General features: G+C 43.1%; 1 protein-coding gene across 4 annotated transcripts in view; it reads right to left on the bottom strand.

Annotated features, from left to right (window-relative positions):
* The window catches only part of LOC110497719 (disheveled-associated activator of morphogenesis 1), a 72,863-nt gene that overhangs the window by 23,956 nt on the left and 23,891 nt on the right, over positions 1-25,016 (bottom strand). For all 4 annotated transcript variants that reach the window (XM_021574027.2, XM_021574026.2, XM_021574030.2 and 1 more), the window contains exons 2-3: positions 11,582-11,820; positions 1,794-1,883 (exon numbers count right to left, since the gene is read on the bottom strand). In XM_021574027.2, the coding sequence (XP_021429702.2) occupies positions 1,794-1,883; positions 11,582-11,764 (273 nt within the window). In that variant the 5' untranslated portion in view covers positions 11,765-11,820. The remainder of the gene's footprint in view (positions 1-1,793; positions 1,884-11,581; positions 11,821-25,016) is intronic.

Genomic DNA, 25,016 nt, shown 5'->3' with positions numbered 1-25,016 from the left:
AAACAGAGATATTGTGTCACTGGCCTACACAAAACTCCATGATGTCAAAGTGGAATTCTTTACAAATAAAAAATAAATGAAAAGCTGTCAATAAGTGTTAAATACGTTCGTTATGGCAAGCCTAAATAAGTCCAGGAGTAAAAATGTGCTTAACAAGTCACATCATAAGTTGAATGGACTACCTCACACATACAGATCAAATTGTAAGGTCCCTCAATCGAGCAGTGAATTTCAAAACACAGATTTAACCACAAAGACCAGGGAGGTTTTCCAATGCCTCGTAGAAAAGGGGACCTATTGGTAGATGGGTAAAAAGAAAAGAAGCAGACACTGAATATCCCCTTGACCATTATTAAATTACACTGGATAGTGTATCAATACACCCAGTCACTACAAAATACAGGCCTCCTTACTAACTCAGTTTCCGGAGAAAAATAAAACTGCTCAGGGATTTATTCATGAGGCCAATGTTGACTTTAAAACAGTTACAGAGTTTAATGGCTAGGATAAGAGAAAACTGAGGATGGATCAACAACATTGCACTTATGCCACAATACCAACCTAAATGACAGAGTTGAAAGGAGGAGGCCTGTACAGAATAAAAATATTACAAAACATGCATCCTGTTTTCAATAAGGCACTAAAGTAAAACTGCAAAAAACTTTATCCTGAATCCAACACAACACGTCACTGAGTACCACTCTTCATATTTTCAAGCATGGTGGTGGCTGCATCCTGTTAAGGGTATAAAAACTAGGGAGTTTTTTGGGATAAAAATAAACAAAATAGAGCAAACAGGCAAAATCTTGGAGGAAAATCTGGTTCTGTCTTCATTCCACCAGACACTAGGAGATTAATTCACCTTTCATCAGGACAATTACCTAAAACACAAGGCCAAATATACACTGGAGTTGCTTACCAAGACATCATCTTGGTGGCCTAGTTACAGTTTTGACTTAAATTGGCATGAAAACCTATAGCAAGACTGGATAACGGCTGTCTACCAATGATTAACAACCAACTTGAAAGAACTTGAAGATTTTTTTAAAGAATAATGTGCAAATATTGTACAATCCAGGTGTTGAAAGCTCTTAGAGACTTACCCAGAAAGACTCGTTGCTTTAAATCGATGCTAAAGATGATTCTAACATGTATCGACTCAGGAGTGAGTACTTGCGCAAACTAGATATTTCTGTATTTTATTTTCAGCACATTTGCCATTTCTAAAAACATATTTTTACTTTGTTATTATTGGGTATAGATTGGATTAAATAGATTTTTTTCTCACCATTTTAAATTCAGGCTGGACCTCTGTGTGTACTTTAATCTGGCAAGACAGCCAGGATTCTGTTTTCACATATTTATCAGCTAGTCGGCCAGGACAGATGAGAGCGTCCTTCGAGGAAATGTATCCAATCCATTAATGAGGAACAGCACAACTCCAACGTTAGGGTTAATATTCTATTAGAGGGCTGGAACACTAGGGGAGGGCTTTGATGTGTTGACTCAACGGAATTGGGGCAAGGAGGTGGGGATTGGAAGGGGAATAGAGGGGGGCTTGTGTTGAGTCTCTCCCGCTCTCTCTCTCATTTGTTTCAATTTAAAATATTTCCCACACACTAGCAGCGCTCAGCAGACATTCCCTCTGGATACTGTAGCTAACATACACAGAGAGCAAGAGAGATGCACACACACGCACACACGGCCTCTCTCACACTCAGACAAAATACAAACAGAATCAAAACACATGGTTACATTAATACTAACTACTAGTCAAGGGGCCTTAAACTTACCTTCTTTTTGCTACAGTACATCTGCCATTTCTTCTCAGCTGGCAGGGCAAACATGACTTCCCGGTGTTTCCCTGACAGGTCCAGCTCATCCTGCAAGGTGAAAGAGGAACATTGTACTGAGTTAGAGGGTTATTAGGCATCTCTGTGCTTGACACTGTCACGAACCTGTTGTAAGAGGGACTATTAAATATTTCTTGATCAATGTGAAACCTGTATTACGATCATTTTAAGCTGATAGTGTTTTTGAATGATCTTGGCATTGTGATTTCTCAAAATATATATATTTTTTAGCTTTCTGACTTCAAACTGGTTTTGTGAGTAAGATGGGAAGTAGATTGATCAAATTATACAATAATAGTGAAGACATCAAAACTATGGAATAACACATGTAATCATGTAGTAACCAAAAGAAGTGTTAAACAAGTCAAAATATATTTTAGATTATTCAAAGTAGCCACCCTTTGCCTTGATGACAGCTTTGCACACTCTTGGCATTCTCTCAGCCAGCTTCATCTTGAGTGGAAGTGGAGCATAGTCTCCACTTCCTGTTTCATGGCCTTCCTTCGGGCCTCCAGAATCCGATATGGCCTCTTTCGTACCGTTTCCCTGGGCCGGGTATGCATGTGGTGTTCAATGAGGGTCATGCAGCCGGGCTTCTTGGAGAACACCGCCATGTTCCGATCGACGAGCTCCCTGAGCTCATGCCTCTGGGCTGGCTCGAGGTCCTCATTGGTACCGTTGGCATTCTGGGCCCCGACCATAACACGGCCAAGGCTGTCCTCTCGTGCCATTTCTTCAACTGGTTCACGTGGTAAACCTGCTGAGGTTTACATAATTGACAGGTCCCAGCTTCTCATTCACCTCGTAGGGCCCGTGACATATTGCCAGGAACTTACTTTCGGCCGTGGGGATTAAGACCAACACCCTGTGTCCCACCTGTAATTCTCAGGGCTGGGCTCCCCGATTGTAGACCTGGGCTTGGGCGCGTTGGGCCTTCTCCATATGTTCTCTCACGACTGGCCATATGGCTGTCATCCGCTCCCTCATCGTCTCAACGTGCTCTACCACGCTGCGTAAGGGGGTCGGTTGGGCTTCCCACACCTTCTTGGTGAGGTCCAGTAGGCCGCGTAGCCTCCTCCCATAGAGGAGTTCGAAAGGGGAAAACCCCATGGAGGACTGGGGTACTTCTCAGATTGAGAACATTTATGTGGGGTAGTAGCTGGTCCCAGGAGAGGAGAGCACAAAAATCTTTCTCCTCCCTCATGTGGTACCCTTCCTGCAGGCTCATCCTGACATGACCCTCCAGCATGACAATGCCGCTCGTTCTGTGTGTGATTTCCTACAACACATTAATGTTAGTGTTCTGCCATGGCCAGCAAAAAGCCCGGATCTCAATCCCATTAAGCATGTCTGGGACCTGTTGGATCGGAGGGTGAGGGCTAGGGCCATTCCCCCAAGAAATAAACGGGAACTTGCAGGTGCCTTGGTGGAAGAGTGGGGTAACATCTCACATCAAGAACTGGCAAATCCGGTGCAGTCCACGAGGAGGAGATGCACTGGAGTACTTAATGCAGCCGGTGGCCATACCAGATACTGACTGTTACTTTTGATTTTGTTCAGGGACACATTATTCCATTTATTTTAGTCACATGTGTGGAACTTGTTCAGTTCATGTCTCAGTTGTTGAATCTTATGTTCATACAAATATTTACACGTGAAGTTTGCTGACAAACGCAGTTGACAGTGAGGACGTTTATCTTTTTGCTGAGTTTATACACACACACACACACACACACACTCCATTTAGCAGGTTGATTTTATATGAAGTCATGTACTGATGTGTGCATATATTTTACGTATGGGTGGCTGGCCCAAGGAAATGAACATGCAATCCTGGCTTTGCAAGCGCCGTGCTCTATCAGCTGAGTCATACAGGACAGCTATGAATGCTCTGTGTGTGTGTTTGTATGCCCCATCCATATGTGTCTGCTGTTCCCAACATCTAAACCAGCCTGCAGCGCCATTGATCCACTGTCTGGTCCCTCTATATGTTTGTCAACAATCATCACTTACAGCCAAACATCCCTGCAATATCACATCATTATTGACATCCCATTGGACAGATTCCAGACAGGACAGGATGGCTGCCAAGTGGGATATCAAAGGATTATTTATTACATTACGCGTGACCAGACAACACCCCATTTCTATGACAACACCTATAATTAATTTTTCAGTTTTTGATTTGTTAAAAAAGTTTGAAATATCCAATAAATGTCGTTCCACTTCATGATTGTGTCCCACTTGTTGTTGATTCTTCACAAAAAAATACAGTTTTATATCTTTATGTTTGAAGCCTGAAATGTGGCAAAGGTCGCAAAGTTCAAGGGGGCCGAATACTTTCGCAAGGCACTGTAGAAAAAAACATAGAAAAAATAATAACGAGGAATAAATAAAACATGAGTAAAGATAACTTGGATATATTTTCCCGTACCCGTGGGGGGCCTTTTTCCTGGCCGTCATTGGAAATAAGAATTTGTTCTTAAATTACTTGCTTGGCCCTCCGTTAGTTAAATCAAGGTTAAATAAATACAAAATATAAAAGCACAGGGCACCAGTAGATACAGAATGCACATATAGGTGGGGCTAAAGTGACTTGTCAACAGGAGAGATAATAAACCGTAGCACCGGTGTATGTAATGAGTCAAGAGTTAATGAGTCATGAGTCAAGTCAAGCGGGTCAATGCAGATAGTTAGATAAATAGTCCGGGTAGCTATTTAGAAGTATTGTGGCTTGGGGGTAGAAGCTGTTCTAGATCCTGTTAGTTCCAGACTTGGTGCCTCGGTATTAGTTGTCGTGGACACCAAGGAACTTGAATCTCTCGAGCCAATCCACTACAGCCCCGTCGGCCCTCCGTTTCCTGTAGTCTACGTTCAGGTCTTACTAACGTTGAGGGAGAGGTTGTTGTCCTGGCACCACACTGCCAGGTCACTGACCTCCTCCCTATAAGCTGTCTTATCATCATCGTTGGTGATCAGGTCTACCACTGTCCTGTTTTGTCAGCAAACTTAATGATGGCGTTTGAGTCGTAGGCAGCCACAAAGTCGTGGGTGAACGGGGAGTACAAGAAGGGATTAAGCACGCAGCCTTGAGGTGCCTCCGTGATGATGCTCAGTGTGTTGGATATGTTGTTGCCTACCCTCACTACCTGGGGGTGGCCCGTCAGGAAATCCAGGATCCAGATGCAGATGGAAGTGTTCAGTCCCAGGGTTCAGGGCTTAGTGATGAGCTTCGAGGGCACTATGGTGTTTAACGCTGAGCTGTAGTCAATAAACAGCATTCTCAAATAAGTGTTCTTCTTGTACACGTGGGAGAGGGCAGTGTGGAGTGCAATAAAGATTACATCATCTGTGGATCTGTTGGGGCGGTATGTGAATTGGAGTGGGTCCAGGACATCTGGGATGATGGTGTTGATGTGAGTGATTACCAGCCTTTCAAGGTTATGAGGCAAAAATAATTTAAACAGTCCCTGTGCCCAAGAACGCCAAGGTAAGCTATGGTCTGCTTGAAACACATCAGCTACGGAGAATGGTCTGGAACTGCTTGTGCTCTCATGAATGGTTCATTGTTGCTTGTCTCAAAGCTAGCATATAAGGCATTTAGCTCGTCTGCTAGGCTCGTGTCACTGGGCAGTTCGCTGCTCGGTTTCCCTTTGTAATCAGTGTTAGTTTGCAAGCCTTGCCATGTCTGACGAGCATCAGCGCAGGCGTAGTATGTGATGTCATATCCTGTGTTTAATCGATTGGTTGCTTACTGTGTAATCTGTATTGCCATTGGCTAGTTATGACTGGTTAATCATTTTGTTTTTGTCATGATTTGTATTTGTAGTATCTCATCCAATCTTTTTCTTGTATTGACGCTTTGCCTGTTTGATAGCTTGTCAGAGGTCGTAGCTGGATTTCTTATAAGCATTCCGGATTAGAGTCCCAGTCCTTGAAAGTGACAGATCTAGCCTTTAGCTCAGTGCAAATGTCCTGTAGCTTAGCATCCACTTCATCGGACCACTAGTACTTCCTGTTTGAGTTTTTGCTTGTAAGCTGGAAACAAGAGGATAGAGTTATGGTAAGATCTGCCATAGGGAGGGCAGGGGAGAGCCTTGTATACGTTTGTGTGTGGAGAAAAGAGGATTAGAATTTTTTGCCTGTAGTCTCACTTATGACATCTTGATAAAAATGAAATAAAACATATTTCAGTTTCCCTGCACCTAAAATCACCAGCCATGAGAAGAGCTGCCTCTGGGTGGGCACTTTCTTGTTTGCTTATGGCCCTAAACAGCTCATTGAGTGTGGTCTTAGTGCCAGCATTGGTTTGCATTGATAAATAGAGTGCTATGAAAAATATGTAGGTAAATAGTATGGTTGGTCTGCAGCTTATCATAAGGTATTCTAAACTCAGGAGAGCAAAAACTTGAGACTTCCTTAACATTCGAGATTGCGCCCCAGCAGTTAACACAGACACACCACTCCCTCCCTCATCTTACCCGAGGCTGCCAACCGGTCTTGAAGATGTATGGAAAAGCCAACAAGGTGTATATTATCCATCTCCTTGTTCAGCCACGACTCTGTGAAACATAGAACATTACAATTCTTCAGGTCCTGTTGGTAGGATAGTCTCAAACGGAGCTCGTCCAGTTTGTTCTCTAGTGACTGTACCTAGAGGCGGTTTATTTACTTGTCAACAAAGTTTGGTCCTGGATGCTGGCTCATCTGCATCTTTCGCGCCAGCTCATCCAATTTTGAGTCCCGGTGATTAGGGCCTTGTGTCGGAGTATGCAGAACGTACAGAGCTGCTGACTCGTTGAAGTAGAAACCGGTTAGTGATCGCTGTTCTGATCTCCAGATGCTGTTTTCGGTAACACAAAATAGCAGAATTGGTCAGGAGCCAGTAAAACGGCTGCTATCCACTGCAACGCCTCTCAGTTCATTCTCAAACCATATGTTTGGGTGCAAATATATCAACTTCATGTGTAAGTTATTACAGGTCAACTATCTCTCCCCATAACAGCACAGTGGTGACTGTGGAGGACGTGGAGAAGGAGTGAAAAAAAGGCACAAAAAAATATGTTTTGACCAACAGACAGCATGAAATGTGGCTAACATAAAACCCATCAAAACAGAGTAGCTAAAGCAGAGCAGATAGTTCAGTGTGAACAACAGGCATACCAGAGAGAAAACATCACTGCCAGATGCCACAGCTCTTCTCCAGGTCTGCCAAGCTACAGGCCTGATCTTATCCAGACGAGACGTGTGGAGCCCCAAGTCAGAGACACAAAAATGTCTGGTGCATCAACGGACAGACGCAGTGGTGTAGTGGAGGGTATACACTGTATACCCACTTATTTTCAGTGGGCATTGCGTATACTCACTTTTTAAACATATAAAAGTAGTGTCGAGGATGTATATGTCATATCAATTAATAAGGTTGATGGAACAGGAACAGATCAGAATGTTTAGCCTAAAAATGTTGATCAACTATTATTTCTTCACATTTTAGGCGCAAAATTGTGCAAACTGCAGTAGGCCTTTGCGCAAATGTTCCAAAATGCAATTTGCTGGAGAACACAGTTCTAAAATTCGCACCACACATGCGAGCGGTTTAATGGACAGAAATGGAAATATCTGTTAGAAATGTAGAAAGAGGGGAGATCTAAAGATGCAACAACTATCACGGGTTGCGAATATGACTAGGATAATGCATTTGGCTGTTAGACAATGAAAGAAAGTTGATAGAAAACCCATAGAACAGGAGAACTCTTTACAAAATAATGAGGAAGTATTTATAAAATAATTGTCTCAACATTTCTATAGTGGGATTTTGGCTATAGGCTACTTATAGACAAGACAAGACATTAATATGAAGTAAAAAAGTCCAAGTTTCAAACAATTAAGGAACAGGAAAGACATAGCGATGCTAATGATAGGCCTAACCGTCGTCTGCTAGATAGAGAGACTTTCCCAAAAAGTAGCTACAAAGTAGCTTATGCCTACCTGGCAGAATGATTTCATGATTTGCATCAATCCAGTGACCATCTGTTTTGCAAACTCATGTGCTACAGAAACACTGCTAACTAAACCACAGTGCAAGGTGCATGTGCACTTGAATTAAAAGGGTAACTACTCTCAAAAATAAAAGTAGTCTCACGATGTGGTTTAAGCATTGTTATGGACTGAGAACATCCAACTTAGTTGTTTTTCTAATAAAAAAGTGTTACTTTGAGAGCGAAAACCTGTTTCAATAGTAGAACTACTATTAGCATACTTGCACAGTACAGCTTGGGTTGGCCTGACTGGGAAAGACCAATATGGGATTCATCATTTTAGGGCATTCAGAGTGTATGTAACTGTTTCTTAAATAAATAAGACAGGAAGTACCCACTTTTCCAGGCACCACTACAACACTGGACAGACGGAAGGAATGGAGGACTGAAATAACTTAGAGATAACGAGAGAGCTTCCTAAATCATTTTTCTGCTGACCTTTGAAGTAATATAAATAACTTAAAATAAAATAAAAAAAACACCGCTCTCTCTATGTATCCTGTATTACTCTTCTTCTTTCAAATATGAACCAAGTGGATGGTTGGCAACATCCCCTCGTCTATTAAGGCACCTCCACGTTTGACAGTTTTCTTCCGTTTCGTGCCTACTCAATATGACCCAAGCCAAATTTCCCTCATCCAGAGGCATAGAGCTGGGGTGTTTACCATGCTGGAGTTTAAGCTGATACTGTTTGACATCTCTGTTTTGGCCCATTGTGAGAGGTCCAATCAGGACACAATGGCTGCAGATGGATTCTCTGTAGGAGTCTTGTTTGGCCGGTGCCTGGGACAACTGACTCAGTCGGCAGAGCGCGTGGAAGCCCTGCAAGTCGAAGGGCCAGACTGTACTGCTGGCGGCTGCTGCTGCTGGGTAGGGACAAGGACAGGCACCATCATGAACTGGTAGCCAATGCCTGCACAAACACTCACTGGCCCCCTTCTCAATGGAGTCTGCAGAGCTAAATGAGGATGAGCGTGTCTCACTCATGGTAGCTAACCCTTTAATGGATCAATAGTGAGAGTAATAAGGGGATAACAGAGAGCTTGGGATTATTAGGATGAGCACTAGGAAGAAGCTATTCTCTATCCCTATAGAGGCATGAGCACTGGGCCTTTGTTGACCCTGTGATGACCATACAAAGAGGAAGCATTGGCCTCTGAGTTTTCTGAAGTTTCCTTCATCTGAAACATTATTATTGCAACCCCCCTCCAAGTCTCTGATCACAATTTCTCCCTCCCTCCCTCCCTCCCTCCCTCCCTCCCTCCCTCCCTCCCTCCCTCCCTCCCTCCCTCCCTCCTCCAACCCTACCCACTCAACCATAACAATCTTTACTCTCCCTCTCCCGTTACTCTCTCCTCTTCCATCCTATCATCTCTACCATATGCTATATCCTTCTCTCTCCTGTCTCCTGATTATGCCTTTTCAACCCTACTCACCTCCCTTTCCGCATCCTATGACTCTCACTGTCCCCTTTCCTCTTGGCCCTCACCTCCTGCTCCGTGGCTGAGTGACTCACTGCAAGCTTACAGAATAGGGCTGCGTGCAGCTGAGCTGAAACGCAGGAAAACTAAAGTTCCGGAGGACCTATCCCTTCTCTCTACCTTCTCTTCCTCTGTATCCGCTATTACGCTACTTTCGATCACTCTACATTTCAAGCTTCTGCCTCTAACCCTAGGAAACTTTTTTCCACCTTCTCCTCCCTCCTTAATCTTCCACCTCCTACCTACCTCTCTGCGGACAACTGTCAACCACTTTGAATAGAAGGTTGACGATGTCCTTTCCCAATTCACTCAGCCTACTGAGTCCACTGGTCCCACTCTCACAGAACTTCCCTATGCCTTGACCTCTTTCTCCCCACTCTCTCCAGATGGAATCCTGCAACTTGTGATGTCCCGCCACCCGGCAACCTGCCCGCTCAACCCCATCCCCTCTTCCCTTCTCCAGACCACATCTGGAGACCTCCCATTACTCACTTCCCCTCATCAACTCATCCCTGACTACTGGTTGCGTCCCCTCGGACTTCAAGAAGGCCAGAGTCGCTCCCTTCCTCAAGAAACAAACACTCGACCCTTCTCACGTCAAAAACTACAGACCGTTATCCCTTCTTTCTTTTCTTTCCAAAACACTTGAGCATGCTGTCTCTGACCAACTCTCTCTCTATCTCTCTCAGAACGATCTTCTTGACCCTAACCAGTCAGGCTTCAAGACGGCTCACTCAACTGAGACTGCTCTCCTCTGTCACGGAGACTCTCCGCACCGCCAAAGCTGACTCTCTGTTTTCATCCTCCTATATTTATCCGCTGCCCTCGACATTGTGAACCATCAGATCCTCCTCTCCACCATCTCAGGCACTGCACACTCTTGGATTGCATCCTACCTGGTAGGTTGCGCCTACCAGGTAATGTGGAGAGGATCTGAGTCTGCACCACATGCTCTCACTACTGGTGTCCCCCAGGGCCCGGTTCCAGGCCCTCTCCTATTTTCTCTATACACTAGGCCACTTGGCTCTGTCATATCCTCACATGATCTCTCCTATCACTGCTATGCAGATGACACTCAACTACTTCCTCAACTACTCAACCTTTCCCCCTTCTGACACCCAGATGGCAACCCGCATCTCTGTGTGCCTGGCAGACATCTCAGCTTAGATGTCGGCCCACCACCTCCTCCACTACAAGACCATGGTGTTTGCCTACGGAATAGCAATGGAAACTAGCCCTCCCTACCTTCAGGCTATGCTCAAATCCTACATCCCAACCATAGCACTCCATTCTGCCACCTCTAGTCTTTTGGCCCTCGCACCCCTATGGGGGTCAGCTCCCGCTCAGCCCAGTCAATGCTCTGTCAGGGCACCCCAAAGATGGCTTCCTCCTGACGCTAAATCAGCACAGTTCCTGCCAATCTTCCGAGAATGTCTGAAACCCTGCCTCTTTACAGAGTATCTTAAATGAATCCCATGGCGCCCCAAAAAAAGTAATGTCTTCTCCTACTAGCACTGACTTTGCTGATAACTACATTATTGAGGTTGTTTCACCAAACTAATTGTCGCTCTTGATAAGAGTGTCTGCTATGCCTTTATATTGCTGTCAAGAAGCATTGATTATGCTGGAAACAAGCTAACAAAGTATTTCAGAGGAAATATATCAAAAGCGAGCTCCTCCCTTAGTGAGTATTTATGAGTCCAAATCACACAGCCAGGCACTGAAAACAGAGTTGAAGAAAAGCAAGTGCAGACCTGGCCGCTTCGCCTTCAAACATGGCCATCCACGTATCCCCACATATGATTAAGCTAGTTAAATACTTCACAGTCCTGAAATATTTTGATTAGAGTGTAATCATGTAATAAATGAAAGCCATAAATGGCCAGATCCCTTTAGTTATCTATACTGTAGAACTGAACCAACTACCAACCAGCAGCTCTTAAAAGGATACTTTGGGATTTTGGCAATGAGGCATTTTGTCTACTTCCCCAGAGTCAGATTAAATGGTAGATACCATGTGTATGTCTCTGTGTTCAGTATTAAGGAAGCTAGAAGTAGTTTCTCAAACCAACTCTAACTAGACAAAGGGCCTCATTGCCAAAATTCCAAAGTATCACTTGAATGGGCGAGAGAAACAGAGTAGAGCAATAGAATGAGACAGCAGTTCAGCATGGCATTGGGCCCAGCCCAGCCCAAGAACAGTACGTACAACCAGCTCAGAGAACATGGCATCCAGCTCCTCTTCAAGTGGCATGGGCAGGGAGGGCTCCATGGTCTGTAGGATGAAGTTACTGTCATGGCGAAGGCGGTAGGTGATCTCCGGGTGATCACTCCCTTTAAAACAGCAGAAAATATCGGAGAGGCCCCGCCCTGGACGCTTGCGAGGGGCCATGGCGGCCAGGGTTTGGGCCCTTTCTAGGGAACGTTACCGTTTTTCACCACGGCTCCCTGTAGAAGGAGACAAAACAGATTGTTAGTGGAATACATGGTTGGAGTCATTTAACCAGGTTATTCATTTGGCTTCTGAGGGTGTGATATATGTAAATTCTAACCCTGAGGGTGTGGTCTATATCACCCCCCAAGGTGTGGTCTATGTCACTCCCAGAGCATGGCGTATGTCACATGATCTATGCCATGGGCAATTCCACAGTCACAGAATGAGACGTACAGTGGGGCAAAAAAGTATTTTGTCAGCCACCAATTGTGCAAGTTCTCCCACTTAAAAGGATTAGAGAGGCCTGTAATTTTCATCATAGCTACACTTCAACTATGACAGACAAAATGAGGAAGAAAATTCAGGAAATCACATTGTAGGATTTTTAATGAATTTATTTGCAAATTATGGTGGAAAATAAGTATTTGGTCAATAACAAAAGTTTATCTCAATACTTTGTTATATACCCTTTGTTGGCAATGACAGAGGTCAAACGTTTTCTGTAAGTCTTCACAAGGTTTTCACACACTGTTGCTGGTATTTTGGCCCATTCCTCCATGCAGATCTCCTCTAGAGCAGTGATGTTTTGGGGCTGTTGCTGGGCAACATGGACTTTCAACTCCCTCCAAAGATTTTCTATGGGTTGAGATCTCCAGGACCTTGAAATGCTTCTTACGAAGCCACTCCTACGTTGCCTGGGAGGTGTGTTTGGGATCATTTTCATGCTGAAAGACCCAGCCACGTTTCAACTTCAATGCCCTTGCTGATGGAAGGAGGTTTTCACTCAAAATCTCACGATACATGGCCCCATTCATTCTTTCCTTTACACGGATCAGTCGTCCTTGTCCCTTTGCAGAAAAACAGCCCCAAAGCATGATGTTTCCACCCCCATGCTTCACAGTAGGTATGGTGTTCTTTGGATGCAACTCAGCATTCTTTGTCCTCCAAACACGACGAGTTGAGTTTTTACCAAAAAGTTCTATTTTGGTTTAATCTGACCATATGACATTCTCCCAATCTTCTTCTGGATCATCCAAATGCTCTCTAGCAAACTTCAGATGGACCTGGACATGTACTGGCTTAAGCAGGGGGACACATCTGGCACTGCAGGATTTGAGTCCCTGGCGGCGTAGTGTGTTACTGATGGTAGGCTTTGTTACTTTGGTCCCAGCTCTCTGCAGGTCATTCACTAGGTCCCCCCGTGTGGTTCTGCGATTTTTGCTCACCGTTCTTGTGATCATTTTGACACCGCGGGGTGAGATCTTGCGTGGAGCCCCAGATCGAGGGAGATTATCAGTGGTCTTGTATGTCTTCCATTTCCTAATAATTGCTCCCACAGTTGATTTCTTCAAACCAAGCTGCTTACCTATTGCAGATTCAGTCTTCCCAGTCTAGTGCAGGTCTACAATTTTGTTTCTGGTGTCCTTTGACAGCTCTTTGGTCTTGGCCATAGTGGAGTTTGGAGTGTGACTGTTTGAGGTTGTGGACAGGTGTCTTTTATACTGATAACAAGTTCAAACAGGTGCCATTAATACAGGTAACGAGTGAAGAGAAGAAGAGCCTCTTAAAGAAGAGCCTCTTAAAGAAGAAGTTACAGGTCTGTGAGAGCCAGAAATCTTGTTTGTAGGTGACCAAATACTTATTTTCCACCATAATTTGCAAATAAATTCATTAAAAATCCTACAATGTGATTTTCTGGATATTTTCTCTCATTTTGTCTGTCATAGTTGAAGTGTACCTATGATGAAAATTACAGGCCTCTCTCATCTTTTTAAGTGGGAGAACTTGGTGGCTGTCTAAATACTTTTTTGCCCCACTGTAACAGATGTTTCACTTTAAAAATGTATGTCAAACAAAAACCAATGATTGCAAAGTTAAACAAACCATACAGCTTTTAATGACATTTAGGATGACTTAACAATTTCCACAGGAAATTTAACAAAAACACATTTACTTGAACAGGGCAGAATGACGGAACAAATCGCACAAACGGTCATTCTGCAACCAAACTTTGCATCTGCATTGTTCTCAAAGTAAATGTAGGTGGCTGAGTTAAAACACAGGCCTAACAGTGGAGGACCATCCTCCTCAGTGAATTTCATAAAAAATAAAAATTGTAAAACTTAAAGTTATCATTTTTAGAAAAAAATATACTAAACATAATCATGTCACCAAATAACTGATTGAAAACACTATTTTGCAAAGGTCTACAGTAGCCTCAACAGCACTCTGTAGGGTAGCACCATGATGTAGCCGGTGGACAGCTAGTTTCTGTACTCCTCTGGGTACATTGACCTCAATACAAAACCTAGGAGTCTCGTGGTTCTCACCCCCTTCCATAGACTCACCCCCTTCCATAGACTTGTAATTATATATTTCAGAGGACGTCCTCCAGCCTATCAGAGCTCGAGGCATGAACTGATATGTTGGCCAACCAATCAAAGGACCAGAGAATTAATCTAGTACTGAAAGCATCAGCTACAGCCACCTAGCACTGCAGTGTATAAAATGTGGTGAGTAGTTGACTCAAAGTGAGAGAGAAAGACAATAGTTTAACAAACACATTTCTTCGCCCCCCAAAAAGTTAACTTTCAGTTTCACTTACTTAGCTAGCAAATGCAGCCAGGTAGTTTAGCCTACTGAACACCCTGATCAAACAGAGGGATGCTATGTTAGCTAGCTGAGTTTCCAACACAACACTGGAAGATACGCTTTTGGTATTACTAATTTATTGCCATCATGGCCCGCCGGTGTAACTGCTTACTGACTGTACAATAACATTACTGCATGATTGTAGCAAGTTTACTAATGCGTTAGCTCTATTAACAATGCTGACTTTGACGTTACTTTAGTTAATATGGTGATAACGATGTGTGTAGCGGTTTGGCTTGGAAAGGTTTTTTCTCCTGGTCACATACAGCTGTGTTGTGCATTGAAGTCCACAAGTGAAGGGAAGAGAATTAATACAACGTGGCTGTTACGAGAGTGAACTCTGTTTATGCGTGATCAGGGGGTGTATTCATTCCTCCGATTCTGTTAAAAAAAACATTTCTTAAAACTGAAGTAAACGGAACAAAACGAGGATAAACATACCTGAATTTTTCCAATAGAAACTCGTGTTTGCAACTTCGGACTAATGATTACACCCTATATCAGCTAGATGCAGGCAAGAGTGTGCAAGGCGGTATTGAATGTCAATGTCTCACCTCAAATGTCTCTCGACCTGTGGTCACCTACGCTGTAAACTTTCATTCATAGGCTAGGTTGTAGCAACCTCAGGTTGGCTATAAGAAAAATGTTAGTATCATGTAGTAGCCTAAACCTATCGTTGTTACATTGAACTGGGTGAATGGACTATGAATGAGCGTCATCCAACATGCTCTAATAGAAATAAGGCCATGCTCATTAAGAAATAAATGTGTTCTCCCTCACCTTAAAACGACACTAACCACAACTGAGGCCTAAATGTACTGTTATACATCCAGACATCCTAGGACTCCAAATAAAGAGACAGAGAGTCCTGTATGTCAATGGGAGAGAGCCATTACTGGATTATTGTCTTCTGTATAGAGAAAACACAGTGCAACACTACAGATTGTTTTTTTATTTTTTTTATTTCACCTTTATTTAACTAGGTAGGCTAGTTGAGAACAAGTTCTCATTTGCAACTGCGACCTGGCCAAGATAAAGCAGAGCAGTTCGACACATACAACAACACAGAGTTACACATGGAATAAACAAAACATAGTCAATAATACAGTGGAAAAAAAGAAAAGAAAAGAATAGACTGCATCCAATTTGATGAGTAGAGTGTTGGAGGCTATTTTATAAATGACATTGCCGAAGTCGAGGATCGGTAGGATGGTCAGTTTTACGAGGATATGTATGGCAGCATGAGTGAAGGATGCTTTTTGCAAAATAGGAAGCCGATTCTAGATTTAATTTTGGATTGGAGATGCTTAATGTGAGTCTGGAAGGAGAGTTTACAGTCTAAACCAGACACCTAGGTATTTCTAGTTATCCACATATTCTAAGTCGGAGCCGTCCAGAGTAGTGATGCTGGACGGGCGGGCAGGTGCGGGCAGTGATCGGTTGAAGAGCATACATTTAGTTTTACTTCTATTTAAGAGCAGTTGGAGGCCACGGAATGAGAGTTGTATGGCATTGAAGCTCGTCTGGAAGTTAGTTAACACAGGGTCCAAAGAAGGGCCAGAAGTATATAGAATGGTGTTGTCTACGTAGAGGTGGATCAGAGAATCACCAGCAGCAAGAGCGACATCATTGATCTATACAGAGAAGAGATTCGGCCCGAAAATTGAACCCTGTGGCACCCCCATAAAGACAGCCAGAGGCCCGGACAACAGGCCCTCCGATTTGACACACTGAACTCCATCTGAGAAGTAGTTGGTGAACCAGGCGAGGCAATCATTTGAGAAACCAAGGCTGTTGAGTCTGCCAATAAGAATGTGGTGATTGGCAGAGTCGAAAGCCTTGGCCAGGTCTATGAATACGCCTGCACAGTAATGTCTCTTATCGATGGCGGTTATGATATCATTTAGGACCTTGAGCATGGCTGAGGTGCACCCATGACCAGCTCTGAAACCAGATTGCATAGAGGAGAAGGTACGGTGGGATTCAAAATGGTCGGTAATCTGTTTGTTAACTTGGCTTTTGAAAACCTTAGAAGGGTAGGGTAGGATAGATATAGGTCTGTAGCAGTTTGGGTCTAGAGTGTCTCTCCCTTTGAAGAGGTGGATGACCGCGGCAGCTTCCCAATCTTTAGGAATCTCAGACGATATGAAAGAGGTTGAACAGGCTAGTGATAGGGGTTGCAACAATTTCGGCAGATCATTTTAGAACGAGAGGGCCCAGATTGTCTAGCCCGGCTGATTTGTAGGGGTCCAGATTTTGCAGCTCTTTCAGAACATCAGCTATCTGGATGTAGGTGAAGGAGGAATGGGGGAGGCTTGGGCGAGTTGCTGTGGGGAGTGCAGGACTGTTGACCGGGGTAGGGGTAGCCAGGTGGAAAGCATGGGCCAGTCGTAGAAAAATGCTTATGAAATTCTCCATTATAGTGGATTTATTGGTGGGGACAGTTAAAACGGCAGTGTCTGATTAATTCAGTGAATTAGATAAAAGCAAACATACCCGCTTTAAAATATATGGGTAGATAGCTACCTCACCACACGGACCAGAACATGTCTCCCCTCACAATCCTCAGATTGGTTTAGGGGCCTAGCTACAGTGGCTTTTGATGATTATAAAACACACACACAGAGAGAGAGACAGAGAGGAAGCGATATTATGCCGCGGGGCCTCAGCCTGCCGCATCCCTCTCAGTGACCCTACACAACAGGACCAGGATTTATATCCAAACACGGGCACTGTGGGGATTAGTGCACTGACTGGGAAGACCCGCTGCTTCTCAGCTCAACTCACTGTGGTTCCTGGTTTTCATGTTCATGTACTAGCAGCAGGCAATAGACACACACACACACACTTCTACACTCTTCACATACGCTGCTGCTACTCTGTTTATGATCTATCCTGATTGCCTAGTTACCTTAACCCATACCTACTTGTATATATTACTTCTAATACCTCATACATTGACTTGGTACCAGTACTACTTTTATATCGCCTCGTTGTTGTCTTTTGTCTTACTATTTTTATTTGCTACATTTCTTACCTTTTAACTTTGCATTGTTGGGAAAGGGCTTGTAAGTAAGCATTTCACAGCAAAGTCACAGATTGAATCTGAGTTTAAGCAAAGTGATTTCTAAGTTCCAGACTGGGCCAGTAAGACAAATGGCAGTATGTTAGTCTTTGAAGAGGGAGAGATGTGGATGTTATGAGTGTATCTATGAGCTTTGATTAAGCAGGAACCAGAGACTCAACTCCTGTTGAGAGAGTAAGATTAAGAATCTAAATGAAAAGAGAAAAGCAAAAGAAAACAATATCACCTCAGAATTTTGCTAAACTGAAAAGTGACATGAATATTAACTTGTAAATGAGGTCCTGGGGTTAGCTAACAGAAACCAGGACTGGCCTGAGAAGCCAATCTAACAACCGCAGGAGAGGAAAGTGAAACCCAGCAGTCTGTGATAGCAGACAGTGTGGTCCCCAGTGAGGTTAAGGTCAGACTGAGGGCAGTCTACTCTGTTTTGGGTTCATTCACAAAAATCTCAGTGAATCATTTACACAAGGTTAGATGCTCTCAATGTTTCTCCTCTGAGAGGTCGATTTACACAAGGCCAGAGTGAGAAAGATCAGCTTCCAAAACTCCCAAGGAAGCACTACTCTGACCTTCCACAAAGCACTAAGCAAACATCATCATTCAACATCTTCAGTTACTATAAAGAGGCTTTTCTTGAACTAAGAATGTGTGGGTGTGCTAAATCCTGTGGATCTGTACAGTAGCTAGGCTAAATCCTGTGGTTGAGTAGCTAGGCTAAATCCTGTGGTTGTGTAGCTAGGCTAAATCCTGTGGTTGTGTAGCTAGGCTAAATCCTGTGGTTGTGTAACTAAGCTAAATCATGTGATTGTGTAGCTAGGCTAAATCCTGTGGTTGTGGAACACACATAACTCATACAATCCACACCATTGAAGTCTTGGAGTAGCCTATTAGAGAACAACTTTACCACATTCTTACAGTAGGTATGGACAAATGTGAACAGACCAAACAAGACTAGAAAGGTGAATGACCACTCTTTGCAGCAGGTAGGCCTATATCCAGTATGTTGTATATTTGCTAGTATAGGATATTGTAAGATATGATATGTATAATATTTACTAATTTAATTGTTTCATCACTGAATCAACAGCGTACAAAAGGCAGATAGTTTGAACATTATATGGCAATAAAAACAATTGCCGACAAAGTATAAAACAAACACACATCATCTAGAGATGCCTAACCTAAACATGACATAAAACCAAGATGTCTCTCCAGGAAATCAAATTAAAATAAGTCTCCCTCCCCGGCAGTCATTTTAAAAACACATGAAGCGGTCTGTTTATTTATGTGCAACCTTGTCCTTCCTGAATGGACTACCATCATCAGCACAGAGAGTGAGTCCCAAATGGCACCCTTTTTACTGCACTACTTCTTTTTTTTTATACCAGGGCCCCTAGTATATAGGGAGTAGGATGCCATTTGGGACGCAAACTGAGTGTTTTCCACATGTGCTGGACTCCAGTGAATCTGTCGGTTCCTACAACAGCAGATGATGTCCTTGTGAACTTTACACGATCCATCTTTAGAAAGGGAGATGTTCTGTTCCAGGGAACTAAAGAAGAAAAGGAAAAGGAGGGCAGGTACTGCAGAAGAGCTGTACTAAGACCTGGATCAGAGCCCTTTGGAGAAACCATTCCCACCTCTTACCCAGGTCAGCTTCAGGAAAGACACACACACAGGACAACTTCAGGGAAGCGATACTCTTTGAAGCACAGCCATCAATAAACACAGAGTTTCTCCTCTCCTTTCTCTTTCTCATTCCTTTCTTTTTTCCTTACTTTTATTAAAGACTAAGCACAAAGAGTCCGACTGGAAAACTTTGAGGGATGTGGATTTTTAATATCTTCCATTTCAAAGAGCAGCTTGTAATAGTCAGGATGCTGATAGCGATACCAACTGATGCAGTTACTTTTATTAGCAGTCTCATTCATATCCTATTTCCTGTTTATCCGTGATATATGACAAAGGGAGTATACTGTACATCCAAAAGAGGCAATCAGAGAGCATTTTGGGAGATTATCATGAGTGGGGGGTATAGCCTGTATGTTTGCATGTCTGAGCTATACATGAATTCAATTTAATCATGATCCTCCATGATCCAACACACAGTCCCATACATTACACATCCATGAATTCATAATCCCCAATTCACAACACAAACATGCTGATACACCAACGTGCCTCCCTCCCTCTGAGACACTGAGCTTCGGAAGCCACATCTGTTCTGATTGTTGTACCAAAGGTGAGTCAGCAGGAGAAAACAGGATGTGTGCAGTGCCACTGGTTGATTCTCATAGACTCGCTCATTCACACCCACACATGTTCCTACTGTAACAGCCCTTCTGGTTACGCTGTACCAGCTGAAAAAAACACAGCGACTGAGCTGACAGTCATTCAAATTAGGGTTGGGATCAATTCCATTGAAATTCAAACAATTAAAGGAAATTGACTGAGTTGAAGTGGAATTGTGTCTTGTAGTTTGACTGGTATTGCTGATTCCTATGACAGGCATCTAACTAACAATGCCAATAACAACGAGTATTACTAGGCTATAATTGCGTAGCACTGGGTTGAGGCAAACCCTAAAACAATGTTTGAACAAATACAACTCACGATGTGCAGAATCAAATTAAGTGATCTCGAGATCCCAAAGTGTACTTAGACAACATACCAGGCTGATTGTTGCCCTTAAAGCAAAACCAGATACGCTCAACGTGTTCAAGAAGTAATTATTGGATTATTCGTAGCTAGAGCTGTTTACACATATTGGGTACAGATGTCATATTGGATACAGGGCCATGAGTTGCACTGTAACCCCTCTGCAAAAAAAAACATTTCATTTTTTTTCTTCCAAAGACACGCACACATCTGAGAACATCTGGCAATTAAAAGTCCTGAACAATCGCAGGATGTTCGTGATCTTTATCAGTCTCCTGACAGGCAGGACAGTTTGATATTCTCTCCAGTGCTCAGCCGCGTCAAACTTCTGATTGCTGTACACACAACACTAAAAGATTACTCACTTGCTCTCTCTGCCATTGCACCGAGTTAGGGCTTCTGATAAAAGCAGACACATACAGACACTCCTCTGCTCCCATTTCTGATTATGTTATGTTTATATCTGACTGATTGGAGCATTGTTCACTTGCAGTATGGGCCGGGTTTCCTGGACCCAGATTAAGTGTATTCCTGTTCTAACAAGCACTTTCAAGGGAGTTGATTGAGTCGCCATTGACCAAGCAGTTTAGTCCAGGAATAGGCTTAATCTGGGATTGGGCAACTGGCCTTGATAACCACTAATACAAACTCACTGCACTATGAGCAGCAGCATAGGAGGACTGCAGACAGAGAAAGTGTGAAAGGAAATAAAGTAACTTAGAAGTGTATTGCTCAGCAGCCCAGCGGTCAGTCAAAGAGGGTGTAGTTCTAATCTAGACATTAGAGACAGACTGTAAACCACATGTTACACATCCTGCTGCTGCTCATTGACCCGCTGGACCAAACCAACATATACTGTACAGCCAGGCACACACTGCATTCAGTAAGAATATCTGTTCATCAAGTGTGTGAGGACCATTTGGTCTGAGCATCCATTTTGCCTAAATAAAGTCTGCATTAAAATATTCTTAGAAACTCATGGCCTTACCTTATGATAGTTCAGGGCTGTCAGACTCAGGGCAACAATACAATAACAATGTTCTGCCTCCGTAACATTTATGCCCTGTAGGTAAACAAAGCTATAGAACACAGGTGTCAAACTCATTCCACGGAGGACCGAGTGTCTGCGGGTTTTTGCTCCTCCCTCGTACTTGATTGATGAATTAAGGTCCCTAATTAGTGGGGAACTTCCCACACCTGGTTGTCTAGTGTTTAATTGAAAAGATAAAACTAAAATCTGCAGACACTAGGCCCTCCATGGAATGAGTTTGACACCCCTGCTATAGAACAATCAGTTTCAACAACTTAAATGTCACGTAGAAGAGGTTACAACCTCAACCCTTTCAGTATGATTAATATACAAAGAGGAAAACAAGCTTCTTTGGCTGATGAATAATGACAAGGAGTAAACATGCATCATACAGTCTACTCCTTCTCTCAGAATCATCAACAAGTGCACAACCATCTGAAAAATGCTGAGTTGTTCAAGCGTGTTCTACCGATAGCAAGACATGAGTTCCTCCCGTGTTCTCCCCTTCGCCTTGCACAGGAAGTCCAAGTTGAGTTGCCAAAGACCTGAAGTTATGACAGCCAGACAGCAGACAATATAATGCAATCATGTAGATGTATCTTTATTATGATGATGTGGAATGTAGAAACAAGTCCTAATCTATCTCAGCCCGCGTGTTTATTATTTCCCTCGACGTCGCCAAGTCAAATACTGATCTATGGTTCTGTCCCAAATGGCACCCTATTCCCTATAGGCCCTGGTCAAAAGTAGTGCACTACATAGGGAATAGGGTGCCATTTGGGACATATAACTTCTGACCTAAATATAAAACTGGAAGAGGAAAATCAACCAACCATTTAAAAAAAATACACTTAAACTGATGAGATCATAGCACAGACAGGAATCCCATTATACTACTGTGAACACGTTCCAGTGTTTGCATCCCAAATGGCACCCTATTCTCGACATAGTGCACTAACTTCCTACCTTCGTCCTAATATTTATGAATTTCTTATTTCACTTTAGATGTGTGTGTATTGTTGTGTATTGTTAGATACTACTGCACTGTTGGAGCTAGGAACACAAGCATTTCTCTACACCCGCAATAACATCTGCTAAATATGTGTATGCTACCAATAACATTTGATTTGACCTATGGGCCCTGTTCAAAAGTAGTGTACTAGACAAGGAAAAGGGTGCCATTTGGGATGCAAAATATGTGAAGCAGCGTGCTAACAGTAAAGGCTCACTAGGCTGGGCTAACCCATACAGAGAGCAGCCTATCCCTTGGGGCTTCCCCGTCACATGCCTGTCTCTGTCTGCTAATGACAGGCAAACCAGAGCCAAGCTCGCACTCCTAGCCCAATGATGTACTGAACTCTATCCAACCATAGGCACTTCACTGCTAGAAGTCCATACCAACGGATGAGAATAAAACACATAATGTGTGTGGGCTTTACTTCCTTTCATCATCAGTCTTTTTGGCCCTGCCTCAGTGGAGAAATGTAAGATGTGCTTAGCTATCATCACCGACACACTTCATCTATGTTGAGATGGAGGTGCACTGATTGATAGTGATTCATACATATACATGATTTACATTTGCAATTAATCTAATCAATCCTACCCGACAGACTTATCCTTGTCATCTGAGAAAAGAGATCTGAAGCTCAGACCCCTCTGATTCCATGTCAACATCACCAACATGGATCGAATGATAAGCTGGGTACTGTAAGAGCATTAAGCGCAGCACATGAGGGCTCTTAGAAATCAGAACGTTTCAGTGGAATCAATGATCCAGCAGCATTGCGAAACCCAGGACAAACTTTTAAGGTTCACATAAGAGAGAGTCAGGCTGTCCAGTACAGTTCAATGAGGTTAGTCAATCACACCATGGGCTGGGTTTTTACTTAATGAACCCAGCAAATCCACTAAACGATTTAACCGGCATCAATATGTAATCAAATGGAAGCAAAGTGTGTCTACCTAGTACTCGTAGTTCGGCACAACAGTAGATACCAGATTTATAAAACACGCACATTTTACCATGTGACACATTCACTCACTGCATGGATGGAAAACTAGCTCATCTGATTGTCAGATCCCATTATAATGGAGATGATCTGGACACCAACATTGGAACCACTGGGTGAGGAAAGGAAACAAGGACAGAAATAGAGACACGTGTGTGTCTGTATCTGAGGTAAGGGGCAATTTCCCATTCACAGGATATGAAAACAAACCAGGGCAGCATCCCAAATTGTACCCTATTCCCTATGTAGTATACTCGTTTTGATCAGGGCCCATAGGGAATAGAGTACCATTTGGGACGCAGACATACAAGTCATATAGCCTAGCTAGTGACATGTGTGTTACATTTTGGTTGGAGTTGGGGCCATTTGGAATTGATTTTGATCGGGGTGTTTTGGGGGCTCTCCTGACAGAATGCAATTGGGATCAGATCACTCAGACTACAAAGTGGAGCACTCCAGGTCTAGAGAGTTGCTGAGATCAATATTAGCAGGGTGCCGACAGGCTAATCTGCCCTTATTTCCCCTGGGCAATGCTAAAGGGGTCATAGTTTAAAGCCCCTAGGGGGATGCCTCCAGCCCTCCTCCATCCTTCTCATTAAATAACCAAAAAGGCAGAGAGTCTGGTCCCTGCAGGAATGCAGTTACACACACACACACACACACCTACCTGATCCCTCCCTCTTGTTCAGCAATATCCTAGCTAACTCCCAATGTTATACAGAATGCCACTGCAATAGATACAGTTGAAGTCGGAAGTTTACATAGACTTATGTTGGAGTCATTAAAACTCGTTTTTCAACCACTCCACAAATTTCTTTTTAACTAACTATAGTTTTGCCAAGTCGGTTAGAACATCTACTTTGTGCATGACACAAGTATATTCTCCAACAATCGTTTACAGACAGATTATTTCACTGTATCACAATTCCAGTGAGTCAGAGGTTTACATACACTAAAGTTGACTGTGCGTTAAACAGCTTGGAAAATTCAAGAAAATGTCATGGCTTTAAAAGCTTCGGATAGGCTATTTGACATCATTTGAGTCAATTGAAGGTGTACCTGTGGATGTATTTCAAGGCCTACCTTCAAACTCAGTGCCTCTGTTTGACATCATGGGAAAATCCAAATAAATCAGCCAAGACCTCAGAAATTAAAATTGTTGACCTACACAAGTCTAGTTCATCCTTGGTAGAAATTTCCAAACGCCTGAAGGTACCACTCATCTGTACAAACAATAGTACGCAAGTATAAACACCATGGGACCACGCAGTCGCCATACCGCTCAGGAAGGAGACGCGTTCTGTCTCCTAGAGATGAACATACTTTGGTGCGAAAAGTGCAAATCAATCCCAGAACAACAGCAAAGGACCTTGTGAAGATGCTGGAGGAAACAGGTACAAAAGTATATATATCCATAGTAAAACGAGTCCTATATCGACGTAACCTGAAAGGCCGCTCAGCAAGGAAGAAGCCACTGCTCCAAAACAGCCGTAAAAAAAAACAGAATACAGTTTGCAACTGCACATGAGGACAAGGATCGTACTGTTTGGAGAAATGTTCTCTGGTCTGATGAAACAAAATACACTGCTCAAAAAAATAAAGGGAACACAAACAACACAATGTAACTCCAAGTCAATCACACTTCTGTGAAATCAAACTGTCCACTTAGGAAGCAACACTGATTGACAATAAATTTCACATGCTGTTGTGCAAATGGAATAGACAACAGGTGGAAATTATAGGCAAGTAGCAAGACACCCCCAATAAAGGAGT

This window comes from Oncorhynchus mykiss, chromosome 19 (assembly GCF_013265735.2).
Source record: "Oncorhynchus mykiss isolate Arlee chromosome 19, USDA_OmykA_1.1, whole genome shotgun sequence".
Taxonomy (NCBI): domain Eukaryota; kingdom Metazoa; phylum Chordata; class Actinopteri; order Salmoniformes; family Salmonidae; genus Oncorhynchus; species Oncorhynchus mykiss.
The sequence above is the reverse complement of the archived record's forward strand: the minus strand, read 5'-3'. Positions and strand labels throughout refer to the sequence as shown.